This window comes from Camelus bactrianus, chromosome 25, assembly GCF_048773025.1.
Source record: "Camelus bactrianus isolate YW-2024 breed Bactrian camel chromosome 25, ASM4877302v1, whole genome shotgun sequence".
Lineage (NCBI taxonomy): Eukaryota > Metazoa > Chordata > Mammalia > Artiodactyla > Camelidae > Camelus > Camelus bactrianus.
Window position 1 is genome coordinate 11,798,867 of NC_133563.1, and position 25,808 is coordinate 11,824,674.

A 25,808-nucleotide genomic window follows, 5' to 3' on the forward strand; every position below is an offset into this window, starting at 1 on the left:
TTTCTTACTGTAACTGTAGCTATACAGTTCATAAACACTCTCCTTTTCTAATCTGAAAAGGCAAAATAATCACAACTTGAACCCTAAAATGCTTTACACTGTTCTTGACCACTGAAATCAACTTAAAAAAAGGTTTAGCTATTATAAGTGTATCTTAAAGCACAGATTAAGAGATATGAAAATCAGGCAGAGAGAGGAAGTCAGGTTACAGGAGAGAGAAAGAAAAGGGGTGGAGGGAGGTCTGACTACAGACTGATCTCAAAGATAGAAACACTAAGCCTTAAAACAATTAGTACATGTATTCCAGCAGATTAGAAGATAATATATCATTACCAACTTGATGTGGCCTATCCCACAAATGCAAAAGTAGTTCAACATTAGGAATCATATGAATGTAATTTATTTCATTCATGGGTAAATGAACTTATTTATTCAACAAGTACTGTCTGGTATTATGCTAGGTATGATTCACTCACATTATTCTGGCCCTCATAAATACCTTATGATCATTTTGGAAACAAAGAAACTTATGTGACAAAATTAAACATCTATTCTCAAAAACATATTTTATACAGGAATTTAAGTTGTATCTCCAATTTGATTAAGAGTATCAGAAACCTATAGCAAATTTACACTTAAAATTAAAAAATAGAGAGAGAGAGAGAAAGGGGATGGGGAGCCAGTAAAAGACTTAAAAGATATCAATGATTGCAGAGTATGGAGCTTACTTGGATCTTGATCCAAACAGTTTCTAAAATATCATATTTATATGACAACCAGGGCAATATGCATATGGCTAGATATGTAATAATAACTAGGAATTGTTAACTTTTAAGTGTGATAATGGTATTGGGCTTAAGTTTTGTGGGTTTTTTTTTTTTGGAGGCTTTCACATGTTAGAGATAGATACTGAAATACTATTAGATTAGTTATTTGGGATTTGCTTCAAAATCATTTGTGTTTAGGGAGCGGGTGGAAGTCTAGATAAAACAAGGCTAGCCATATACTGATCATTTGTTGAAGCTGGATGTTGGGTATATCAGGTTAATTATACTAGTGTCTCTACTTTTGAATATGTCTGAAATTTTCTGAAGTACAAGGTTTTAAAATTATTTTTAATTATCTGACACAATGGGAAAAAATTAAACAAAAAAGAACAAAAAACACAAAACACTAGAGAGAATCTACATTATCAGGAAACCTTCTATGGACATTTTATTCAACATTATTTGATTTAAAAAAATTATTATTTAGTAACTTTCAATTGAAATATACATACAAAAATGCACAAATTGTTAAGTTTCTAGTTCCACGAGTTATAACCCAAAAAACCCCTATCTGTGTAAACCACCACTTAGGTCAAGAAACAGATTTGACCAGCAGCCCAGAAGCTTCCCTGGTACCCACCTCAATCACTGTCTGGTCCCTGTCTCGCCCCAACAGATAACTACTCTCCTACATTATTCTAACTTCTCACATTATAATTGTACAGTAGCTATAATTTTGTGTCTAACTTCTGATCAACCTGTGAAATTTACCCATGATAACTGTAGCAGTAGTTTGTTCTTCCTTTTTCTTTTTTTTTTTAGTTTGTTCTTTTTCATTACCTTGTAGCAAGTTACCTTCAAAGTGTGGTCGGTAGACTTCTGGGAGTCCCCAAGACCCTTTCAGAGTTTACCAGAACGCAGAAAGTTCACTGATAAGATTTCAGATTCCATGTTGCAACTAAACTTTAAAAAACTACTACTTATCAAGTTCTGGTGTAGCATCAAAGAATATTCACATTTATCTGAAAAGGCTACTAAAATTCTTCTCCCTTTACAATTATCTACGTGAAGCCATAGTTTCTTCCTAATAAAACACATCACAATAGACTGACTGCAGAAGCAGGCATGAGAAATCAGCTGTTTTCTATTAAGTCAGACATTACAGTGATTTGCAAAAATGTACAGCAACACCACTCTTCTCACTAAACCTTGTTTTTGAAAATCTAATTTTCATTTTACATATTTTAAAAATGTATGCTATTTACAGTCACATGTAATGGGGTTTCTTATCATTTTAAATGGGTTAATAAATATCTTAACAATCTCTCAACTTGAATTTCTAATATTATTTTAAAACATACATATATGCCAAAATGCAAATCAAAATTACAATGAGGTATCACCTCACACCAGTCAGAATGCCCATCATTAAAAGTCCATGAATGATAAATGCTGGAGGGTGTGGAGAAAAGGGAACCCTCCTACACTGCTGGTGGGAATGTAGTTTGGTGTAGTCATTATGTAAACAGTATGGAGATTTCTCAAAAAACTAAAAATAGACTTACCATATGATCCAGCATTCCCACATCTGGGCATGTATCTAGAGAGTACTCTAATTCAAAAAGATATATGCACCCCAATGTTCATAGCAGCACTATATACAATAGCTAAGACATGGAAGCAACCTAAATGTCCACTGACAGATGATTGGATAAAGAAGTTGTAGTATATTTATACAATGGAATACTACTCTGCCTTAAAAAAGAATAAAACAACACCATTTGCAGCAATCATGGATGGACCTGGAGATTGTCATTCTAAGCGAAGTAAGACAGAAAGAGAAAGAAAAACACCATATGATATCACTTATATGTGGAATCAAAAAAAAAAAGAAAAAGAAAAAGAAAAAGAAAAAGAAAAAGAAAAAAAGGACATTATGAACTCATCTACAAAGCAGAAAAAGACTCGCAGACATAGTAAACAATCTTATGGTTACTGGAGAAAGGGGGTGAGAAGGGATAAATTTGGGAGTTTGAGATTTGCAAATATTAGCCACTATATATAAAAATTGATTAAAAAAAGTCTTCTGTGTAGCACAGGGAACTATATTCAATATCTCATAACAACCTTTAATGAAAAAGAATATGAAAACAAATACATATGTATATATATGACTGGGACATTGTGCTGTACACCAGAAACTGATACATTGTAACTGACTGTACTTCAATTTAAAAAAAAATTTTTAAAAGAAAGGAAAACATACATATTTGCCATCTAAAAAATTCATTGAATTACTCAATAATTATGGATCCCTGAGTCCCAAAAACTTAAGAACTGCTGCTGCACAGTTTTCCCTTACAAGAATATACCATAATTTATTCATCCATTTTATTGCTGATGGACATATGGGCTGTGTCTAGTCTGGAATTATAACAAGTAAGGATGCTATGAATATTCTTGTACGTGTCTTCTGACGCACATGACGTCTCTACTTCTGCTGAGTTCATATCAGGAGCAGAACTGCTTGATCATGGGGCATGTTTACACTCAGCTTTAATAGATACTGACTGTTTTCAAAGTAGCTATTAACCATTTGAAATGTGGTTAGTCTGACTGAGATGAGCTGTAAGAATAAAATTTACACTGGATTTTGAAGACTTAGTATGAAAAACATAATGCAGACTATCTCATTAATAATTTTGTATTGAATACAGGTCAAAATGATAATATTTTAGATATACTGAGTTAAACATACGATTAACATCAATCTCACCTGGTTTTTTTTTCTTTTTAATGTGGCTACTAGGAAATTTAAAACTATGTATATGACTTACATTTGAGGTTCACATCATGTATCAGTTGGATAGCACTGCTCCAGGGGAACACAGAGAAGTAAAACAGGAAAATACCAAATACTGCTTATAAGAACAGTCCGAGATGCTTAGGAGATGGGCACCTAGTTTTGAGGAACCAGGAAAGACTTCCCAAAGGAGGTAACATCTAAAGGAAAGCCAAAGGACCGCAGGAGTCAGCCTAGGGAATAAAGTGGTGGAGGAAGATGGCTAAAAACAGGCAGGGGGAACAGTGTATGCAAAGGCCAGGAGATAGGAACGAAGACAGGAACATGGGCCAGGAACATGGGCATGGGTGGTGAAGGGGAGTGACAAGAGACAAGGGAAAAACCAGCTAGCTTGTGAAGGGCAGAGTGATGCTTCCATTTTAAGAATAGGGAACTACTGGTAGGCTTTAAGCAAGAAAGTTACATAATCATACCTTAACTTTCGAAGAGTCACTCTGCTGCTCCTATGTGTGATATGAGTAAATCAGGACAAGACTAGAGCCAAGACAAGTGGGGCTGTTACAACAGTGGAGATTAAAAAAATAATAATAATGGGCCTTTACATGAAGAGAACAGCAGGAGGGAGGTGTGAACCTTAGGCAAACCACTACTATCAAAGCTTCAGTTTCTTCTAATAATACCTACTTTGCAGAGTTATTTTGAGGATTTAAGCAAGGCTTTTTTTTTTTGGTAAAGGAGTTCTGTATTCTAACTCTCGGTAAAAGGTTTTAGTGCCACTAGAACAGGCAATAATAATTTCAAGAAACTAAATTCCATTTCAGAATATACCAGATAAAAAGTTTCATCTTTTCTCCAACGTACTAAAACCTGAAAGATACTTTAACAATCAGTGAAATTGTTAGATAATTACATTTGAATAGTAAATTCCAACTACTAAACATCCTACTTTGCTCCATTTAACCTCAATATGAAAAGATCAGCACCATGTCCTACATCTCTAAAAACTGAAATTTCAGAGAATTAAAGGTTAGGTATCAAGCTAGTCTCATTCAACAGTAAAGACATGAATGTAAAACAATTTCACTTCTTCACCAAACTGACACTAGCAGGGTAGTGAGTTATCAATTCTAGCTCTCAATTCTAGTTCAGAGAGTACTGGAAAACTGTTAAGTCAGCTTCATTTATTTTGAAGTTTTGGGACCTTCTAACGTGGTGCCTTCTATAAATAAAGTCTTCAACTCAGGGGAAAAGGTAAAAAGTCACTTTATTTTTCCAAAAATTTCTTAAGAGCTCTAATCCACCAATTCATTCTTGACTCTCCTAAGATATAAAGCAACCTTTAATTAATCACTTAGTACAAAGCATTTAATTTATGCAAAAAGTCCTTGAAACCTAACTTTTCCACCCTTTACTTTCTCCCTGGAATACTTTTACAAAACTGTAGGAAGTTTTGTTTTCTGTACTTATTTCATTGACAAAAATGATAGTCCTTAGAACTGAGTTCTCCGCCGAACCCTTCTTAAGCCTCCCCTTTGTAACTTAAATCCCCAACTCCTGCTGTCACAGCTATTCACTGCCGTGTCCTTCTTACACTGAGCCTTCTTAGCATCCTCTCTTCTAGATTAAAAAACAAACACTTAACTTCCTAGGGGTCTAAACTGATTTACTGAATTATGGAAACAGAAATCTCCCCCAACCTCTCATCCCTTTCTTCACTCTCACCTGATGATCTCATGTCCTATTACTTTGAGAAATCTCCATCTTTCTACCCCAAAACCTACAGACCTAAGTATACTTGCACCAATATTTTCCCCCTTCCCTCTTGTGACAAGAGAGGAAATACCCCACCCCATCAAAAGGGCAATCCACACCCTTCTTTCTCTCTCTACTATCACCTTGGTCCAAGCCGTTTCTCACCGGCGTTACAGCCCAAACGTGATCACCCCATCAATACTGGTGCCTAGTTAACAATCCACATAGTGACAGATGCAACTGTTTCAAGACATAAATCACACGATGTCACTTAAAGCTTATCAACAGCTACACTTAAAATACACCCAAACTCTTTACCACGGTTTCCAGAGCCTTGAGTTCCTGCCTAACATTCTAGCCTCACCACGTCACTCTTACGACCACTGTGCTCAGGCTCCTGCTTTTATTCCTTTACCTGCAATGCCCCAGCTCTTCCACATCAACTCTTTCCTAACTCTGGATCTTTCAGTGTTGTTCCCAAGTGGAAGGCTCTCCTATCGCAATCGTAACATGGGTAGCTATCCTTGGATCTTTTATTCTCTCAAGAAAGCATCCTTCCTCTAATTACCCTGCGTCTGTTACCATCTCTGCCCCTTGTTTTTCTTAGAGTGCTTACTGCAAGCTATTCACTAGACTGTGAGATCCACGAGGGCAGAAACCATGTCCGTCGGGTTACCATGCCTTACACAGTGCCAGACATAAGCAAGTGCTCAACGAATATGCGCTAAATGAATGAATGAGTGAAGAGAAAGGTCGGGGTTGCAATTTCAGCTCTACTACTTCCCAGTGGTTTGACCTTAGATAAGTGACGCCTTCTCTGAGCCTCAATTTTCTCTTCCATAAAAAAAGGGATAAACATGAGACCTAATTAAGATTAACGGGCAATGAATAAAGACCCAGCACAGTATTTGAACTTAATTTAATAAATGTTTGTTTCCTTCCCTTCCTTCTCTAGTTTAGACTGTGAGAATTCCCTAAGCTAATTCAGTATTGAAACTAAATAGAAATAGACAGACAGACCTATCTATCTGTATACACATCTATTTAAAAGACGAATGACATGCACCTGAACAGATAGACTGGTAACTTGTATTGGCAGGATCTAATCCTACACCTTAGAAAATGGGAGTAAGTAGCATAACATCTATTACTCACCCCCCTCCTTCCACAAAGGACGGGGTGGGGTGAGGAGAAAATGAAGAGAAACCGTAGGGAAAGGTAACTATAAAAATTAGAAATCATTAACTCAACTTCAATTCCTAAGTTAGAACAACCTTCATTTACCCATAAAAACTTGTAGCAAGAATGGGATTAGTATGCATTCTAAAACCCTGAAATAAAACATTTTCTATTTGCTTAAATCTACACAAATCTCATCTATAGTAAAGATATTCACCTTCTTTTTACCTTTCATTCTTTAAAATGTAATTTCATTGACAAGATGTAAGAAAAAAACAAGAACAACAACAACAAAAAAACCCCAGACACAAAAAGTGCCTTGGATCAGAAAAACAAAAAGTTCTCACTATTGCCTTAATTTTTTGATAAGCTTTAAATTTTCTAACCACAAAAGATAAGTCCTTTCCCACATTTTTTTTTAAACTGCTGATCACTTTTCAGCCTGACATCATGTTTATGTTTTCTTCAAAGATTTTACTTTCTAGGAACCTTCTAAATAATTTACCACACATCATTCAAATCTCCTCCATACTGCACCTTGGAACATAGCTACCCCTCTGAAAGTGGCCATTTAATACTTTCTGCCTGGTAAACACCTAGAACTTTGTGGAATGTCCACATACCTTTATATTCTCCCTAGGGTATGGATACAATTTAGATTCTAAACCCAAAGAAGGGTTTATATTAAGCAATTAATTCAGTTTTAGTCAACATATTTTATGTAATCAAGCTTGACTTTTTTAGAAGTAATTGGAAGCCGGTTTAGATTTTTTTCTCATATTCCACTTATTTCTAAAAACTTTCTAAAATTGGAACTTCTAGTCTATCCTTAAACTGAAGATTTATAAAATGCTGCTGAAAGTTCCATAAAATTCACAGGAAAAGATCTACCCATTAGACATAAAATGCAAGAGTAAGAAGAATATTTTATGCTCCCACAACATCTAGAACAGTAGTGTGTACAGAAAGGACTTTTGACTATAATAAGCTAAAAACCAGTCTAAAGATTAATTTTCTCACAGGTTAGTATATGTCAAGAAAAGTTCTTACTGCTCCCAAAGGTTCTAGCAGCAAGTAACTAAAGACTTTACCATCTGCAACTTCACAAGGCTACTCTAAAATGATACACAAATACAGCAAACATTTTAAATTACATTTTAAGGCTTCATCTAGGGCAGTGTTTCACAAACTAAGAACTGTATTCTATTAGTGGGTCCAAAATCAATGAGTCCAAACTAGCAAACGAAGAAAGGAAGGGGAGAGAAGGGAGGTGAAATACAGCAAAATGTCAACGTGCATTACAGGTAGTATGGGCAAGTATTATTTCAAGAGCTTTGTCTTGTTCTTTTTACTGGCAGTGACATAAAATGTATTTTAATGGGTCTGAATGAAAAAAAAAAAGAGATTAGCAAACACTGATCTGGGAGACAAACAGAAGCAGAAAAGGATAGATCAATGGAACTGCCATAACTACTAAATTATGGCTTGGGAGGTGATTAGGACTAACAGCTTCTGTTGACAAGGAGTCAGTTTGGGAAATCTCTACATATCTTAAAACCAGATATTCCCAAGTGAGATGTGAAGAAGCACCTTCCCCGCTTACAGCAGGCCTAAAACAATGCCCAGCAAAGCTCACAGTCACCCCACTAAACTTTATCCCTTCAAACTTCCAATAACGGCAGAAGTCAACCTTCACCTTCTCCCAACTCTCAGGAACACAGTGCAGGTAAGCTAATGAAAAATAATTATTGGTCTGTGAACAACTAGTCCTAGAAAACATTAACTGCATTCCATATCATAATTTAGAGTTTCAGATAAGGCTTTGGCATTCAGAAAAGCAACTTGAAAGTAAAATAAATGGTCACATTTAATAGTCACATTCTCCACTAAAATGGTCATGTGAAGAGAATAAACATCAGGAGGGAGGTGCCAAGACGATGTTGTAGAGAGACTCACAGCTCGCCCTCTCCCACAAATACACCAGTAATTACATGTACAAACCCACTAAATCACACAGAACACCTACTGAACTCTGGTAGAGTGTTTCTCGCTTCAAAATACAGGATTCTCACAAAATCCGATAAACAACAGATTCATACCGTATAGCACAGGGAAATATATTCAATATCTTGTAGAAACTTATGGTGAAAAAGAATATAAAAAACAAATGTATGTATGTTCATGAATGACTGAAGCATTATGCTGTACATCAGAAACTGAAACAAAATTGGAAACTGACTATACTTCAATAAAAGTATATAGATACAAAAAAACAAACAAAAAAGAGAATAAACATCAAAGTAAAGATTTTTTAAGGTATATGAAATATTTCAAATATTCAAGGCATGACTTAGAGTCCTTTAACACTGCGATTATAGATAAGAAAAGAGTCACTCTGTGAAGAGTTAGTATCAAAATTGCCCAAACATTGGCCAATTAACCTGCATTTTTTCACTGGGTCTATGTTAAGAGTTACTCTGATCATTCAATTGCTTTAACAGGGATTCCTAATTATTTTTGAAGCCACTTAAAAAAACACACACACACTTTTTGATGTATGAGGGACAGTTTAATAAATTATAGCTAATGTGTTCTAAAGGTTCAGAAAAGTTGATGGATATCTCTCAGGATGCATCTGCTACTCATCACAATTACTGCATATTCAAGTAAAACAAACCCCACCCCCTCATACTACTGTTACAGCTTTTTTCCTCTAATATAAATCCCCACACAACTGGAGAGACAGAAGAAGACAAAGTGCAGCAATAAAGAGAATTTATCCAATTGCAGAGTGAAGGGTTCCTTTAATCTCTGCTTACTCTTTAATGTTCAGCCCGGCTCACTATCTTTTTCTTTATACTTTTAAAACTTGCTGTGTGGCTTGAGATATCAACCCTTGGCATAATTACTTGCTAATTTTACAATCTCACCCCATATTGTTGGAAAAAGGAGTTTTAGTTTTTGCCTACGAACAATTCCTCACTAAACACAAAATTCCTAAAACATAAATCTCTGATAAGCACCTACCAGAAAGTCGTTTTGTGTACAATTACAAAGGAGTGCACCAAGACAAATTATGGGGTTCACAGCCTCTTATCCCTAGAGGCAAAAAGACTTTTAGTCCAAACATTAACGACATAGCTTTTAATGAAAGAAGAGCTAAAAGAATCCATTTATTTATCCATTCTGATCAGATATTACTAAAGCTCAATTCTGATTATAGGACAGGACAAAGCTCGACACTCTCAATCACCCTAGATTAAAGATGCCTCTCACTTTCTTCTCTCTCCTGGACCATTACACCAAACTTAGAGCAGAACTAGACCCACCTTCAGGCTAGAAAAAACACATAATAGCTTATTGATCTCTGGTGCAGACCCAAACCCACAAGTCACCAGGCGAGTAAGGATCACAGCCACTTGATACAACTAACAATCAGAAGTCACGCACTGGGTTTTCTGGTCACAAATAAGCATACCATTGGCAATTACCACATCAAATGTGGACCAACTCTTCTCCTTCTCCCAAACAAACAAAAACAATAATATATTAATCAGGTCTGGGAGTAATACATCTGGAATCACACAGAAAAACTATTTCTTGGCTGTCAGTAAATGCCAATTTCAGTTCATCAACTTCTTCATTCCGTGTAATTTCTCAGGTTTTAAAAGTCACCATCACATTCAAGTCCACATATAAATACTTTTCAAAGAGACACTACTTGCTCGTAAGTTACGTGTTGCCTGAACTCCATCCCACCACTATTAGTGGAATTAATGTTTGTGGCAAATGACTTAGACTTTTTATAAGTAGAATTTACCAAAAAAATGGTAACTTCTAATTATTTTCCTCTGAAGAATTCAAAGCACCACTCCGAAAAGTAAAGGTTAACTGTGTTCTCTGGAACAGCTATTTATGTTTTTAACTGATGAACCAAGAACAGTCAAGTCAGAAGTGGAACTCAAGTCTCTCAAGGAATGAATGTTCTTTCCAATTAATTCCATGTAGCTCTTGTTCTGACCTCAGTGTAATACATAAAGCTTGGTTCTAGTCTCAGCCCTCTCTTAACCTCAAAGGAATATATGTAACACAACCCACAGATTGGAATAAAGCAACTGTGACAACATTAGCGGACAGTGATGGATGAAATGACAAACGAACTAGGAGTCTGGGCAGACACGTACGCCCTAAGAGGGAGAGACTGAGGTGGGGCTGGAAACTATTTTCTGGCCTTCTTCCGCGCGCTGCTCCAGGAGAAGGGACAGGATCCTGCACGCCCGGGATCAGCAGAACGTCGGCCCCCGAGGTGCAAGGATGGAAGACGATAGCGGGCTGCTTTTTCAGGGAGTGGGGAAGGTGGGGGATCCGTGCGGTGCGAATTTCACTGGGAAGAGAACTTCCTGACCCCGGGAAGGTCGGGGTGGCAGAACCCTCCGGGCCAGCGGCGAGGGCGACCTCCCCTTCTTTCTCCCACAGTCGCACATCTTTGTGCGTGTGGAGTATGCAAGGGGCTACGAGTCCTCGAAGAGCCGGCCGCCGGGGCCCTCTAGCCCAGGTCGGTAAGTCCGCCCGCCACACTCTCGCTCCCCGGGGGCTCCCCCAGCCCGGACGCCCCAGCCCCCCTCCAACACCCTGAGGGTCTGGAAGCGGGCGAGTGGACCAAAGCATCTTTGTGTGGGGACACCCCTTCCGCTGCATCCATCCCTCGCCGGGTCTTTGTCCCGCCGGGGGCAGGAGTCTCTCCCCGGTTCTTCGGGTAGCCCCCGTCCTGGAGGCCTCGGGGCCCAGGGTCGCCCCAGCTTTGTTCGGTCAGCGGGGTGCGGAGACGCGGACACTTACCGTACACCCCGGCGAAGAAAAGCAAGACCAGCGCAGACCTCCACCGCGGAGACTCTTTTGTGCTCCAGCGACGGGCCATAACCACAGCAGATGGAGGGAGCGAGGAGGAGATGGAGGAGGAGGAGCAGAAGGAGGAGGAGCTGGGGCCAGACGCCGCCGCCGCCGCCGCCGAGCCCCCGGCTGCTCCCTGCGCTCTCCGCGGCGGCGGGAGGGGAGGGGGAGGGGCCGCCGCCGCCCGCGCGCTCTCCCTCCCTCTCTCCCTCCCTCCTGCCCCACCTCAGCAGCTCGCCGGCTCCCACCCCGGGCGGCGTGACAGCCCTCAGCCGGGCGGCCCTCCCGGGGACGGGGACAGGAACAGGCAGCACGCGCGCGAGCGCGAGGGAAGGGGGAAGCGGACGCGCGACTCGGGCCTCGCGCCGCACAGGTTAGCCCGCGCCGCCACCAGCCAGACAGCGGGAGCCGGCACCCGCGTCCATCCGTGCTATCGGCAATCCCCTGGCCCGCCTGCCTTGGTTCCCGCCCCGCGCTCCGCCGGACTTTCCAAGTCCTGAGGCCGCTTTCTCCGCGACTGGAGTCGGAGGAGCAAGGCAGTGCCAATCGATGAGCGAGCGCGCGAACGCCGGCCGCGGTGTTGCCCAGCTCTGGAGAGCCGGGGCCAGCGTCGGAGCTCCGCCGCAGTCCAAGGCCCCCGGGCTGCCCCTGCGGGTGGCGTGAGAGCGAATTGGGAGGCGGAAGGTGCCTGAGTGTGCGAGAAGAGTGGCTGGTGGGAGGCTGGGAACTTGGGAGTTCCTCTCCCCTACCCCTCCCTGTCTCTACTTAATACCCGTGCGGAGCTGGGGATGGGTGGGCGCAGATTAGTGCGGGGACCCCAACCGCAGGTCGGTATGGATGCCTGCTGGGGACCTGGGGCTGGCCGCCCCAGCTCCACGTGCCCGGGAGGAGTCGGGCAAGGCCGGAGTACGGAGCACTTCCAGTCTGGCGTGGAAGCCGCGGGAGGCGGGTTGACATCCCGCTGGGGAGTTGGAGCTGGGGCAGGATGCTGGGCTGGAGCCACCGACCGTGGGGGTCAAGAAGTGGGAGAAGGATTCACCCAGCACTCCCTAATTTCCCTAAACATCTTCCCGGGTCGCAACAAGTGTGGCCCTCCTTTCTTTTACATTTCCGCGGCACTTTCTAAGTACATTTGTAGTAACACCGGCACGTCAGACCTTCCGCCTTGTAGTTTTAAAGTGTTTGTCTACCTGTCTTATCTCCCCTATTGGACTATCATGGGCCTTTACACTCACTTTCCGGTTTAGTCATTGAAGACGTATAAGGCACTATGCTGTCCTATTGACATAAATTAATCTCTTTTTAATCCCTAACAACTTTGTGAGATAAATACTATTATCCATATTTTATAGATAAGAAAACTAGACTCAGGCTAAATTAACCAAAACAGTGTAAATAGTGTATGGTTTGAGACAATTTTTCTCATTCCAAATTCAAGACTGTTTCCTCTCTGCTGCAGCATACTCTGTATCTGTTTAAGATTTTTTTTTTTTTTTTTTGCAGGTGCATTTAGGCTTTCTCTCTATCCCCTACCAATTTGTCCCCTTTTAGATTTTTTTCCCCAGGAAACGGAAGTACAAAATATGAAATAATGATTATCAAACCATACAAAATCCAATGATAACAAATCTTGTATCATTTGGCAAAACAAAGTCCGTAACTCCAAAAATGTTTTCCACTCTCATTGGAGAAAAAGGAGGAGCTTCAGTGTTCTGCCTTAACCTGCAGTTGGTTTTCCTAGTTTTAGGATTCCAGACCATACTTGCTTGTTTTCTGAGATCTCTTGTCATAAACTGCACTGCCATGACCACTGTGTTTAGGACAGGCCAGAAACAAAATGAAGAGAGACTGGGCTGCATCTTTCCCTCTCTACTTTCAGTACCACTCAAGGAACCCTGTCCCCAAGACAAGACACACAATGCTCTCCTCCATCCCTTGACTCCTGCCTTCACACCCTCTCACCCCTCGACTTACTCATCCACCCAGACCTGTCCTTTGAAACTTAACTAAATTCTCAAACTTTTTGATCTCAGGTTGATTTAAGTACTCACCACACTTAAAATGTGGTGAGTACTCCAAAGAGCTTTTGTTTATGTGGGTCATACCTACTGATATTTACCATTTAGAAGTTAAAGCAAGCTTAAAGTATTTGTAAATTTACTTTAAAAATGCATTACAGGTTAACTATTCCCCCCCCCCCAAATTAGTGAAAAGTGTGGCATTATTTCCATCTTTGTAAATCTGGCTTAGTAGAAGACAGTTAGAGTCTCATGTCTGCTTCTGCATCCAATCTGTTGCAGTGTTGTTTTTGTTGAAGTATATGAAGAAAATCCAGATTCACACAGATACATAGTTGGCAAAGAGAGGATCTCATGTGCCTCCACAGGGTCCTTAGAAAAAAATTTGAGAACTATTGATATAGGTGTCTATCTTAACACCTTCAAAATTCAAGTATTTTGTTTCCCATTGGAAAAAAATCTAATAAATATTCATTCTAAGGTATTAGCAGCTGAGCACTTCAGTGTTCACCAACCAAGGGTATTTATGTTTCATGAGGGAACATTTTATTTACACAAAATCTAATCCTAATAGAATATCAGACATTTGTAAGCAACTTCACACAGAGTAGGTGTTCAATATTACCCTTTTTCTTACCTAATCTATTGAGCTCTAGATGTCTACTTCTAGGCTAATACATCAAATAACTCAGATGCGAGAAAGCACTTAGAAATCTATAAAAACTACATAAAGTGGTTAGTATTGGTAACAGTTCTATTGCAGCTGGAGTGCTGATTTAACTTGGCCAACATTCCTGTCTGTACCCTATAAAGCATAAAACATGCTCCTGAGACCCCTGGTTCTCAATCTGGGTCTATAGACCCATAGCTGTACTTCAAGGATCTTGAAATTTATGAAATTCTGTGCTCACGTATTTTTATAGGCAGAAGATTTGTTATTTTCAGCAGATTCTTGAAGGGCTGTGTCAATCATTAAAAAAAAAAAAGTTTAAGAAAAATTGAATGAGGCAACTATTTGAGTTGCTTCTTAATCCTTTTTCAAATGATTCTCAGACTCCTCCAGTACATGCATTTGGAAGTGGAGAAATACATGGACTATTTCTTTTTCTCTTGACACATTCTGAAAAGAGCCATGCTCCTCCACTTTATGGAGATGTGCTCTCAAATAATCTTTTTGATTTTAAACTTCTCTTTCCTGCTTCTTTGGTTATCACCACATACGATGGTTTAATTTTTACTTTTGTCACTAATAAAAATTCCCTCCTTCTGGGTGTAGACCCTGCTCCATTTAGTAGACTTTGAGAATGTCATCAACAACCAGTGAGGTTAGACTGGGAATTTAACCACTCTGAGCATTGTCTTTTATTGGAAAGAAAATTGATGGTAGTGTTTTTTCTACTTGGCATGCTGCCAGGCAAAGCTGAATCTTTTAACTCCTCCTCCAAGGAATATTATATTTGAAAAAGAAAAACAAACTTGATAAACACATATAAATAACTAAAAGGGAGAGAAAATTTTTTTAAGGATTGAAGTTAAATAAATGAGATCTTTACAAGCAAATTGTAATTTCCATTGGAGTTGAATAATAGAGGGCAGCAAATGGAATCCATCAGTCTAGTCAACTTCTATACCAGCTCCCTAGCACATTTATTGTGGTTATTAGTTATTATGTTCTGTGCTCTGACAGTCTATACCCAGCACTGTACCAAGCAGTCAAAGACATAATCCTAGCTCTAAATTAAATATGCCCAGTCCACATAGATTTAGATTTACCCTCATAAACTGAACTTCTTAATTGCAAAACCTGATTGTAGACCATGCATGAATTTACAAGGCTAATAACATCTATCTCTTGTAGCCATATGAAACATTTACCCCTTCAAAGAAAAAAGGAGGGAAAGGGGAATTAGCTACAAACATTGGCATTTAAAAGGGATACTCTGAGTGTTTGATTGTTGTTTAATTGCTAGGATTCACAATGTACATAGCTGTTGTTTTTTTTTTAAAGTTCTTCCCATGATTGATTGAGAATATGACCCAGAAATAATTGTAGGATGGAACCATATTCCATATGAGCCCATCGTAAGTGAATTTAGCAACTGTGATGGCAACCCAATGTTCTTTATAGGGAAGTATTGCTATTTTCAGGCATATATAACTTAACTGTTTGTACTCTGTCCAAGTGCAAAAAGGATTTGAGGTTCCCAGTGTATTTGGCAATAAAGTATATTGTAGTCGTTAAAAATACAGGTCTTAAGAGTTTAACGGAGCTGAGTTTGACCCGAGTGGTTAACCCTGGTCAAGTAACCTAAGTACTTCATATTGCCACCTATAAAATGGGAAGATATAAGAGGGTCATTAGATTATCTGCATGCCTCAAATGAGATAATAATTGCTAACACATATTGAGTACTTATGGAATGCTATACATTTTGTCCTCAAATAATCCTATGATGTCAGTACTATTATTATCCCCACTTTTCAGCTGAACAAACACACAGAGAGAGATTCAGTAATTTTCTCAAGATCACACAGATAGTAAACGGTCAGCATTTAAACTCAGGCAATCTGACTCCACAACATGCACTGTTAATCATTCTACCATATTGTCTGTAAAGTACTTAATACAATGCCAGGCACTTAGTAGGCACTCAATAAATGGCAGCTACTGTTATTAAACACAAATGCCATAAGCAAAAGAGTCCTTATTTTCTAATCTCATACACTTTAAAATACAGTATGTGTAATAATTTTCTGTCTTCATTTATTTCCTGGAAGTAGCTGATACTATCCTGAGTTTGGTTTAAGATAGACGTAAGCCTCTTTTAGATTTCTTTTTAAAAAGAAAAATCACTTTTTAAAGTTTTATTTCCTTGAGTTTTGGAAAACATCAAGTGAGTATCAGTTAGATGAAGTGTCGTAAGTCTGGCTTTTTGCTGCTTGTACTAAAAATTTTTTTCAGTGACCTTGTAGTCATTATTTATAGTTTCCTTTGAAGATCAAAAAACCTTAGGTTGCTTACTGCCCTCATCTTCAGAAAAGATCTATGACAGACTTTTCTGATGCCAAAGAATAACATCACATCATACGAAACTGCTCAGTTATCAGGCCATGAAAACAGAGGTCATTTCTACTAAAGAATAGATTACTCCAGCTTCATCATGAAAAGAATATTCTCCTTGGAAATACCCAGGCGGGTTTGCATTTTGAATATGTACCAGCTGTGATGGAAAAGAACAGTCTAATCCTTTGGATTTCTGTAGTCTCCTGCTTCACTTGAACAGCAGGGGATGTGAAAGAAATGGTGTCAAAAAGCATCTCAATATAAAATTTTTATTCTCATACTCAATAAAATGAATTAAGCAACTGAAAAAAAGTTAAGCCCTTCAGAACATTAAGTCCGTTGGTTCTAGTCACCAGAACACTTAACTCTAGTCACCATAACTTTTTTTTCTAGCTAGCTCTGCTTAAGGATAGACACTCCTGAGATGGAAACCACAATTTATAAACACTCATATATACAAAATTAAAAAAAAATACTTTTGCCTTTTAAATGCTTGACTTAAGGGCAATTAATGTCAGCTGGCAGGTAGAGACCTAGTTATGTGGCGTGTCAGCAGGCATATGAATGAGAAAAAGGACACAGTTCCGGAGCAGCTGTGCTGACCGTGCTCTCTCTGGACCAGAATCCCTGCCATGCTAACCTTCAGCACTCCAGGGACCAGGATCTGTGGGAGGATGGTGTCTTCCAAGAAGTCTGTTCTCAGTGTGGTCCCTCCTCATCAGAACAGTTGACCTATTTTCTCAGGAGATTCCTTCTAGTGCAGGTTTCAGATCTGTTCTGGCAAACCACCTCCTGGGCACCCCTCATTAACTCAGAATTGAGATGTGGGCCGGTCTCTGAAGATGAGAGAAGTCACTAATCTCATCTGTGGCCCCTGGACTGGTGCATTTGCTAATCTGAAGAGTTAAACCAGCATAGTCAGATTCTGCCATCTTCATCGATGGAGGTGGGTAAAGAAAGGGAGGGAAGCTCCAGTGAGACAGGGCCTTTTATCTCTTTTGGTCACTACTGTGTCTTCAGCACCTCGAAGAGGGCCTGTCTCCCAGTAGACGCTCAGTAAACATTTGTTGAGTGAATGACCAGGGAGTTCAGGAATGCAGTAGATCCCTGGGGAAAAAAGAGATGCAAAGCTATTGGTCAGGGTAATATTGAGGAGAAAGGGCCCATGCTTGTCCTGCAATTCGTGCCCAGGTGGCCTGCGGAGAAGGCAGTTTGCTTTGTAGCCCAGGCACAAGTGGAGTGCAACATCAATGCTTGGTCTTCTAGGAAGAGCCAATAAACCTCACTTCCAGGTTGAGGCCCATATAACCTTGTGTGCTGAGACTCAAGATACTGCTTAATGAGGTCTAAAAAACCTTAATGAGGTTTAAAAAAAATTCTGGTGTTGAAGCCAGTTTTCTACAATTTTATTGCTAGTGTTTAGTATTTCCAGTATACCGTAGGTTAAATGGACTTTTATGGCCTCAGCTGGCCTTATATGCTCTATAAGTTGGACACTACTTATTTTATTGACTATTAAAATAAACAGGACCTTTGTTCTCTAATCTGGCAGAAACCCTCAGAAAAGAAGACTTTTTAAAATGTTCTTCAGAAAGCTATGAGCTAACACTTTGCTTCAGACGTGCAGAGAAATTCCAATTCCACTGCCTGTGAAGGTAAACTGTTCCTTAACGTCAGTCTAAGAGGTGATGAAATCAATATCCAGTGTAAAGTCAGGACCAGAGGGCAGAGAAGGAAATCTAGAGGGCCAGTATGAATTCAAGATTTGTTTAATGTATTATGAGTTTCTGGGTCATCAGACGCTCCCATATTAAAACGTAAGTACAAAGAAGTACAAAGAGTACTTTCCAACTTCCAACTTCCAAAATAAATTATCTTTATTGTTTATAATTTGCTATTATCAGTATTGTCTTCTCTCCATTAATGTATATTTGCTGAAGTTGATTGTTCAGCAAAATAAAACCAATTCTCTAAAAATTAATATTGTTGATATTGTCTAGAATATTTTTTGCAACTTTAATAACATTTCACTTTATGTTTTGAATACTTGAAATATACTTAAGATTAATTAATGGTGGAGGTTCTTCTACTCTGCCAGACATCACAGACACAAAGGAGCTTATAATCTAGTGGGGGAAACAGTTATACCAATAAGTACAAGCAACACTCATTCAGTCAACAAATATGAATTGAGCACTTACTGTGTGCCAGTTGTTTTTCTAGATGCTGGGACTGCTCAGTGGACAAACATGGTAACTCCATGGTAGAGGTACATGCACATAAGAAATTCCAGAACCACAGGGGGGAATCAGAGAAAGCCTCACAGAGGAAAAACACTTGATTTGAGGGAAAAAAAAACATAAGTAGGAGACTGACAACAAAAAAGGAGGGAGGCAAGGGCTGATGGAAAAGCATTCCAGGCAAAAGAATGTTAAGTGGACATAGGAGAGGAGAATAGGGTATGTTCTGGGGATGTAAAATAGTTTGGTATTGCTGATTTCAAAGGGGTGTGTGTGTTGGGTGTAATCATAAATTATACCCTGAAAGGTCTTAAATGACATGCATACGTATGTGTAGATTTTATTCTGTAACACGCAGGAGATGGGAGCCTTGAAAGAACTGGAACGGGAGGGGAAGGGACTGGAAGAGCTGTGAGGAGCGTACTGCAGGAGCGGGGAGTGGGATGCACTGAGCAGGGCCTACTGGCAGTAGGAGTGGAGAGTAGGTAATGCCATCAATAGTTCTTTAGAAGGTAAGGATCCATGACCCCCAGGTTTCTAGTTTGAGCAACTGGATGTTAATACCTTTCCTCGTGAATAGGGGATATGGGAGAGGGAGTGTGATGGAGAGAAGAGGTGAGCATAACTTTGAGGAGCACGTTCAGGTAGAGAAGTCCAACAGGCAGATGGATATACTGTATATCGCAGAGGAGAAAAACGGGCCCAAGATAGAAGACTATGGGCATTGGTAAGACTACTTTTGGAGAGGGTGAATTTTCCCTTAGAGGATACGAATGGCATTGGTGATGCACGGGGTAGAGGTGGTAGAGGAGGTAGAGGAGCACACATGGGAGGAGCGTGGAAAGAAACGGCCAGAGGGTGGGAAGAGATGCAGAAGAGCTTGGTATCACAGGAACCAAGCACAGAGAAGTTTCAGAAGAAAGGAGAGGTAAAGGGTGTCCACGCCAAGGAGACCTCAAGTGATAAAGGGCCGAGGTGTGAAGAGGAACTAGCAGAATTGGCTACAAGAAAGTCTAATGCTCCTACCTGAAGACTTCTGCACACATCTATTTGGCTTTAATTTAGGTCACAGCTGAATTCTTGGTGATTTATATATTCTGTTCTTATATCTTCAAGAATTTTACCATTTTCTCCATAGTCTGTTATATCCCAGCATCATCGATTTAGAATTTAAACATAAGAATTTCTAAGTTCAGTCTGGACCCTAGACACAAACATTAAACTTCATCAAGTCCGTCTTCACCACCCAGTATTCCTTTTCTTAATTTCCCCTCTCCCCTCCCGAGCCCTGCTTACATTCTTTTCCTCTGACCACTGACTCCTGACATGTTCGTGCTTTCTGACCCTCAGCTTTCCTCCATCAGAAATGATTCTCAGGAAAGAACTTTATAAACAAATCCATCTTGAAGGCCAGATACGGTTTCTCTCTTAGGAGGACAGGGGAGAAAATGGTAAACATCCTTGGTGGATGTTTCAGGGCTGAGTGTCAGTGGACGGGGGAGAGACTTGGGGCCTGGGAGGTATTCCCAATGGCCCTCTAAGGTGACCTCTGTCCACAAGGCAGTCCCTGCCTGAGGTAGAAGATATGGCGGTGCAAGAATGCCTAATTTTTCCTCCTAGAACCATACTAAGCCTTTAGAAGATTGAAAGGTCACAAACATTTATTATATCAGTAGTGTTCTTTTTGGAAATTATATTTTTGGCTGATAGTATTTCAGTGTACTTATTTGCTAATGTAATAGCCAAGGAACACATCTCCTTTATCTTGTTTAATGCCAATTACTCTGTCACTATTTTGCTTGGAGCTTTTGGAATAACTTCAAATGTAGTTTGGGACAGACAAGTTCAAGTCCACAGAGGCCATATTTCCATGTCCAATGAATCAGCTGTTTCCTATTGAATTTTTTAAAAATATTAATGACTGACTTCTGTACAGCCAAGTAGCTTGATCATGCTTTTCATTTAATTCAGTTGTTTAGGAAAGGGAAACAATCCCATTAATCATTTTTTAAGATTCTGTTTAAGCATGTGATATAGATACCGTGTTTCCTGAAACTGTCTTTGCTGAAGTTTTTTGATTAGGAAAAAAAAAAAGAGTAGCTCAGTGAGTAAAAAATTTAATTGTTATGAACTTCGTTTCTAAAAGTAAAGATAAATGACAAGAGGATTTGCGTATTCTGATATGTAATGGAAAACTATATTAACTTTTGCTCAGGATATTTATTTAAAATGTGTTATGCTTTCATGGATATGTTTGTATCTCATGTAAATTAATTAAATGCTCTTAATCCTTTATTTACATTTAAGCCTCAGGTAACAAGTTTCCTAATAAATGCATTGTGTAAAAATATTCTCTTACTGAGAGAGAGGAGGACATGGACAAGCCCAAATGTCTCCTCACCAGCAAAGGCCCAGTACCGGAGGCATGTGTGGGTCCTGGCCAGAAAGTTTACTGACAAGCTGCTGAGGGGAAGGAAGCAGTAGATTAGCAAGTCTTTCCTTTTAAATTCAATTTGTGTCTTGTAAGCAACGCAGATGGAAGATCTTTAGCACATCCCTTACTGGTCTGACTAGAATAAATTGAGTGAACCAATAATAACTAGAGTATTTAAGGAAAAAATCCTCCCTAAGAAATAGAAATATTACTCCAAAGGAATGGTGAGAAATTGATCATGAGGAGAAAAAGAACTAGGCATAGATATGTAGGAATAGAAATACTTCAGGACCTGGTGTGATTTTATTTTCTCTGAGGTGCTGCCAAGGACCATTAAATGGAAGCCACATTTATAGGTGCATGAGACTGTCAGAGCTGAATGGGTCATCTCTAGTCCGGTCTCCTAATTTTACAGGTGGGAAAACCCAGGCTCATTTATACAAAGGTGATAATTCTCTGTGAATTCTGCTAGAGGACCGGCATTTGGGAGTAATGAGAGCCTAGACCAACAAACTTGGGTGGAGATGGAGGAGGAAAAAGGGACTGGCTTCCAGAAGAGAAGCCCAGTCTCATGGAAAGAACATGGTACAGGAAGGGTAGAGCGACAGAGACAAGGTCATATCCTGGAAAAGTAGCTTCAGCTGGAAGGACTGAGGCAGCAGGGGTCTTCGTTAGATGGATGGCTGGCACTGGGAGGCCAGCACTTGGGACTGGAAAATCTGAGGAGGTAGTACCTCCCTAGCAGGTAACTTGTACCCTAGTTAATTGATCTTCCATCCAGAGGCAAGTGTCCCGCCCCTGGAAAAAAAGGAAGCTTCTCAAAGCAAGATAGGGCTTCAATCCCAGAAAGATACCTAACTGGGATGCTAGTTAGGCTAAAAACATGTAATCAGCATTGAATTACCTGGATGTTCAAGTTGTGTATCTGCAGCTTTAGAATAAAAGGGAGAGTCTTAGTACCAGGGCACAGGGTGAGAGCTAATATAAGCAAAGTAGACAAATGGTGTGTTCTGAAATGCTAGGCTACAAGCCCTACATTCCTCTTAAGGAAGGATTTTTCTAAGAAATTCTAGTTTGTGGAAATCCAGTGGTTCCAGCTGAGAGGAGAAGGAGGCTTCAAGTCCCATGAGAATACATTCAGTCACCTCTAACACTGCAGACCCAATGTCACATAGAACACGTTTCTGCATTATCAGGTAACTTCACATTTAGTAAATGAACCTAATCTAGAGATTTCACCTGAGCAATTCTCAAATATAACTTACATTAGCATTATTGTGATGGAGAAGTAGGAGAAAATTTGTCCTTTCCTTCCTCATTAATAATACTGATTGTTCTCACACATGCGTCTAATCCTAGAACTTTAAATTATAGCTCTTGCTTTTGCTTCTGGCACAAAGAGAAAAGTAAAGAACAATGTAATTGGAATATCATGCAAAATTTCAGATGAGTGGGATAATCTGTGTCGTTGAAAAGTAATATTCAGTCCAGCATTTACTGAGACCCTACCATGTGAAGGAAGGTTAATATGGTAGCATGGTTCATGCTATAGGTCAACTTGGCTAGGTTAAGGGGCCAAATTTGGTGTTGGTCAAATGTCAGCCTAAATGTTGCTGTGAAGGTGTTTTTGGTATGTCATTAACATTTGTATCAGCAGACTTTGAGTAAAGCAGATTGCTACAATATAAGTGCGCACTGTTCAACCAGTTAAAGGCCGTAAGAGCAAAGACTGAGGTTTCCCGGAGAAGAAATTCTCCTTAAGACTACAACATAGAAACTCTGCCTGAGCTTTCACCCTGCTACCCACTGGAATTTGCACTGCAGCATCAACCCTTGCTTGAATTTCCAGCCTGCAGGCCTGGTCTACAAATTTTTTGATTTATCAGCCCCCACAATCACATGAGACAATTCTTTACAATATCTATCTATCTACCTACCCACCTACCTACCTATCTATTATCCATCCTACTGGTTCTGTTTCTCTGGGGAACTCCGACTAATACACATGGCCTATTCTAACACTGAGAATCAAATGCAGAAAAATCTTCAATACCTCTAGTAGCTTGATCTGGTTAGATAGCATTCAGATTTTTTTAAAAGTGTAATCAGGAAAACAATACATCTCAAAACATTGTACTTCAGTTTCTCATGCCAAGGCTTGATTCGTTTTGTCCAAATTCAAGTCACAATAAATTTTGCATCTGCTGAATCTCTGCCATTTTTCCTTTCAGGAGCTCTTCAAGCCAGGTTTCAGTGGAGACATGTGAAAATATCTGTGAGGCCCTGGTAAGAAAATCTGAGAACCTGAAGGGCATTTTGATGAGCAGCCTAGATCATTATGAATTAACTGTTGCCAAGTATTTATGTAAAAATGGCATCAAGTTAAGCTGTTGATTTACCGTTTATTGTTAATCACAACACATTTAATTCAACTATGGATTGAAGAAACCCTTTTCCACTCATATTTTTATGATTTCTTAAAAGTTGACGCAACCTAACTATGGTTACCAAAGGGGAAAGGGTGTGGAGGGATAAATTAGGGGTGATTAACAGACACACATTACTATTTTATAAAATAGATTAAAAAAACAAAGACCTACTGTTTAGCACAGGGAACTGTATTCAATTTCCTGTAATAACATACAATGGAAAAGAATCTGAAAAGAAACATACATATATATGTATATGTATAACCGAATCACTGCTGTACACCTGAAACTAACATTGTTAATCAACTACACTTCAATAAAAAAAATTTTTTTAAAGTTGATGCAACCTAAAAGGATCTCTAATCTTACTGGCTTTGCAAATGAGGTACAGAAAAATTAAGTGACTTTGAACACTGATTTATTTTTAACTAGCAGCCAGAGTGAATTTTTAAAAACATGTCAGATCATGTTACACCTACTCCAAAATATCCAAGGACTTCCCAACATTATGTAGGGGGAGCTTGACGAGGCAGGAGAGAGGGGAGAATGTTGGGGTAGATGAGAGGATAGGATCAGTGGGTCAGCGGAGGGGCTGATCTCAGACAGGAGCACATGGGGAGGAAGGCAGACACTCTGGAACAATAGCTTATACTATTGGATGGATAGGTTCTGGTGGCAGGACCCTGAGAAAGTTCTTTTCTGGTTGCTTCAGTTTTCTCAGTGAACTAGGAAGCAAGACCATCAGCTGAGGGAGAACGGGGGAGAACACAATTTGTTGGAGTTTCTAACTTGTCTTGTGAGTGGGGAGTGGGAGAGAGATCTTCTATTAAGGAAGGAAACGCATTATTGAGATAAACGGAAATAGGGATCTGAATTGGTTGGTTTGAAACAAAATTAAATGTGACCTAATCATGTGCCCCAAGCTGGGCACAAGTTCTTCAGAGAACTTATAAAATTATACCAATAGGAAAAGAGAGAGAGAGAGATTATATTTTAAGGAATTGTCTCATGCTCATGTGACTTGGAGCTGGCATAATTGAAAGTCTGAGATCTGCAGGGCAGGCTCGCAGGCTGGAGACCCAGGGAGAGTTGTCTTTGAGTCCAAAGACAATCCAGTCTGGAGACAGAATTCCCTCTTCCTTGGGAAACCTCATCATTGCTCTTAAGGCCTTCAACTGATTGGATGAGGCCCACCCACATTATGGAGGATAATCTTTCCCAAAGTCTACTGATGTAAATGTTAATCTCATCTAAAAAATACCTTCACAGCAACATCTAGACTGGTTGAGTGAATATCTGGGTACCATGGACTAGCCAAGTTGACACATCAGAGTGGTAGAGTCTGAATTAACCAAATTAACCATCACTGATTGACCATAATTACCAAATTAACCATCATAGTGGTATAGTCTGAAGAAGTGAGAATCAAAGTTAGGGGGAAATGAAATGGAGAAGAGAGGAAAAAAGTTGTCGAAATAGCAGTGGGGAGTGAGGAGGATTCACCCCATGTTCAGTCTGAACTTAATGTTGGGTCAATTAGTTACTTAACTAGAGAGTTTTATTTTCCTGTTATACAGGAATGAGATTGGTTTTAGAATCAGGAACAAAGGTAGCTAGCAGATAGGTATAACATGGTCTTCAGCTGTTATAGCCAGTAGAGCATGATTGCTGTGGCCATTGTAGCCTCATGTTATTTTGTTTGTTTGTTTGTTTTTGGTGTGTGTGTGTGTGTGTGTTCTGATTTTTGGCCACATATATTGAATATACTTGCCTAATAGTTATAACACTTTGCTTCATTTTTCCTCTTACTACATATAAAACATTAAACAAGGTGTGCATCACATATAATAGAACAAATGAACCCTCTGTGCTTCTTTTCATTGAATATATGTATTTTTGTATTTTCCCTACTTCCTGTTTTTAAAATACAAAAATAATTTTAGGAAATGTCATGTGATAATGAATACTGGGTGTTTGATTTTAATAATAGCAACAATGGAAATGATTATGATCAATTTTCCTATGTCACCATAAATTCCATTACAAAGGGAATTTGTAATGGAATTTATGGTGACAGATGTGCTATTTCTAAAGTGAGATGCTACTTCTATCAACTTTACTACAGCCAATAGAACTGGGTATCTCACTATATAATCTCCATCCTAGCCTAGCAGGTCAGACCAACCTGAAGATACCACCTTCATTTCTTGGAATTACATTATGCTACATATA

The 25,808-nt window shown here is 39.5% G+C and overlaps 1 protein-coding gene across 2 annotated transcripts in view; it reads right to left on the reverse strand.

Moving 5' to 3' along the window:
• LRP12 (LDL receptor related protein 12) overlaps positions 1 to 13,064 on the reverse strand; it is a 75,352-nt gene extending 62,288 nt beyond the window's left edge. Inside the window, exon 1 of one of the 2 annotated variants that reach the window (XM_045517258.2) lies at positions 11,341 to 13,064. In XM_045517258.2, the coding sequence (XP_045373214.1) occupies positions 11,341 to 11,419 (79 nt within the window). In that variant the 5' untranslated portion in view covers positions 11,420 to 13,064. The remainder of the gene's footprint in view (positions 1 to 11,340) is intronic. The other variant, XM_010955821.2, reaches the window with a different exon arrangement.
• Between the last annotated feature and the right edge of the window lie 12,744 nt (positions 13,065 to 25,808).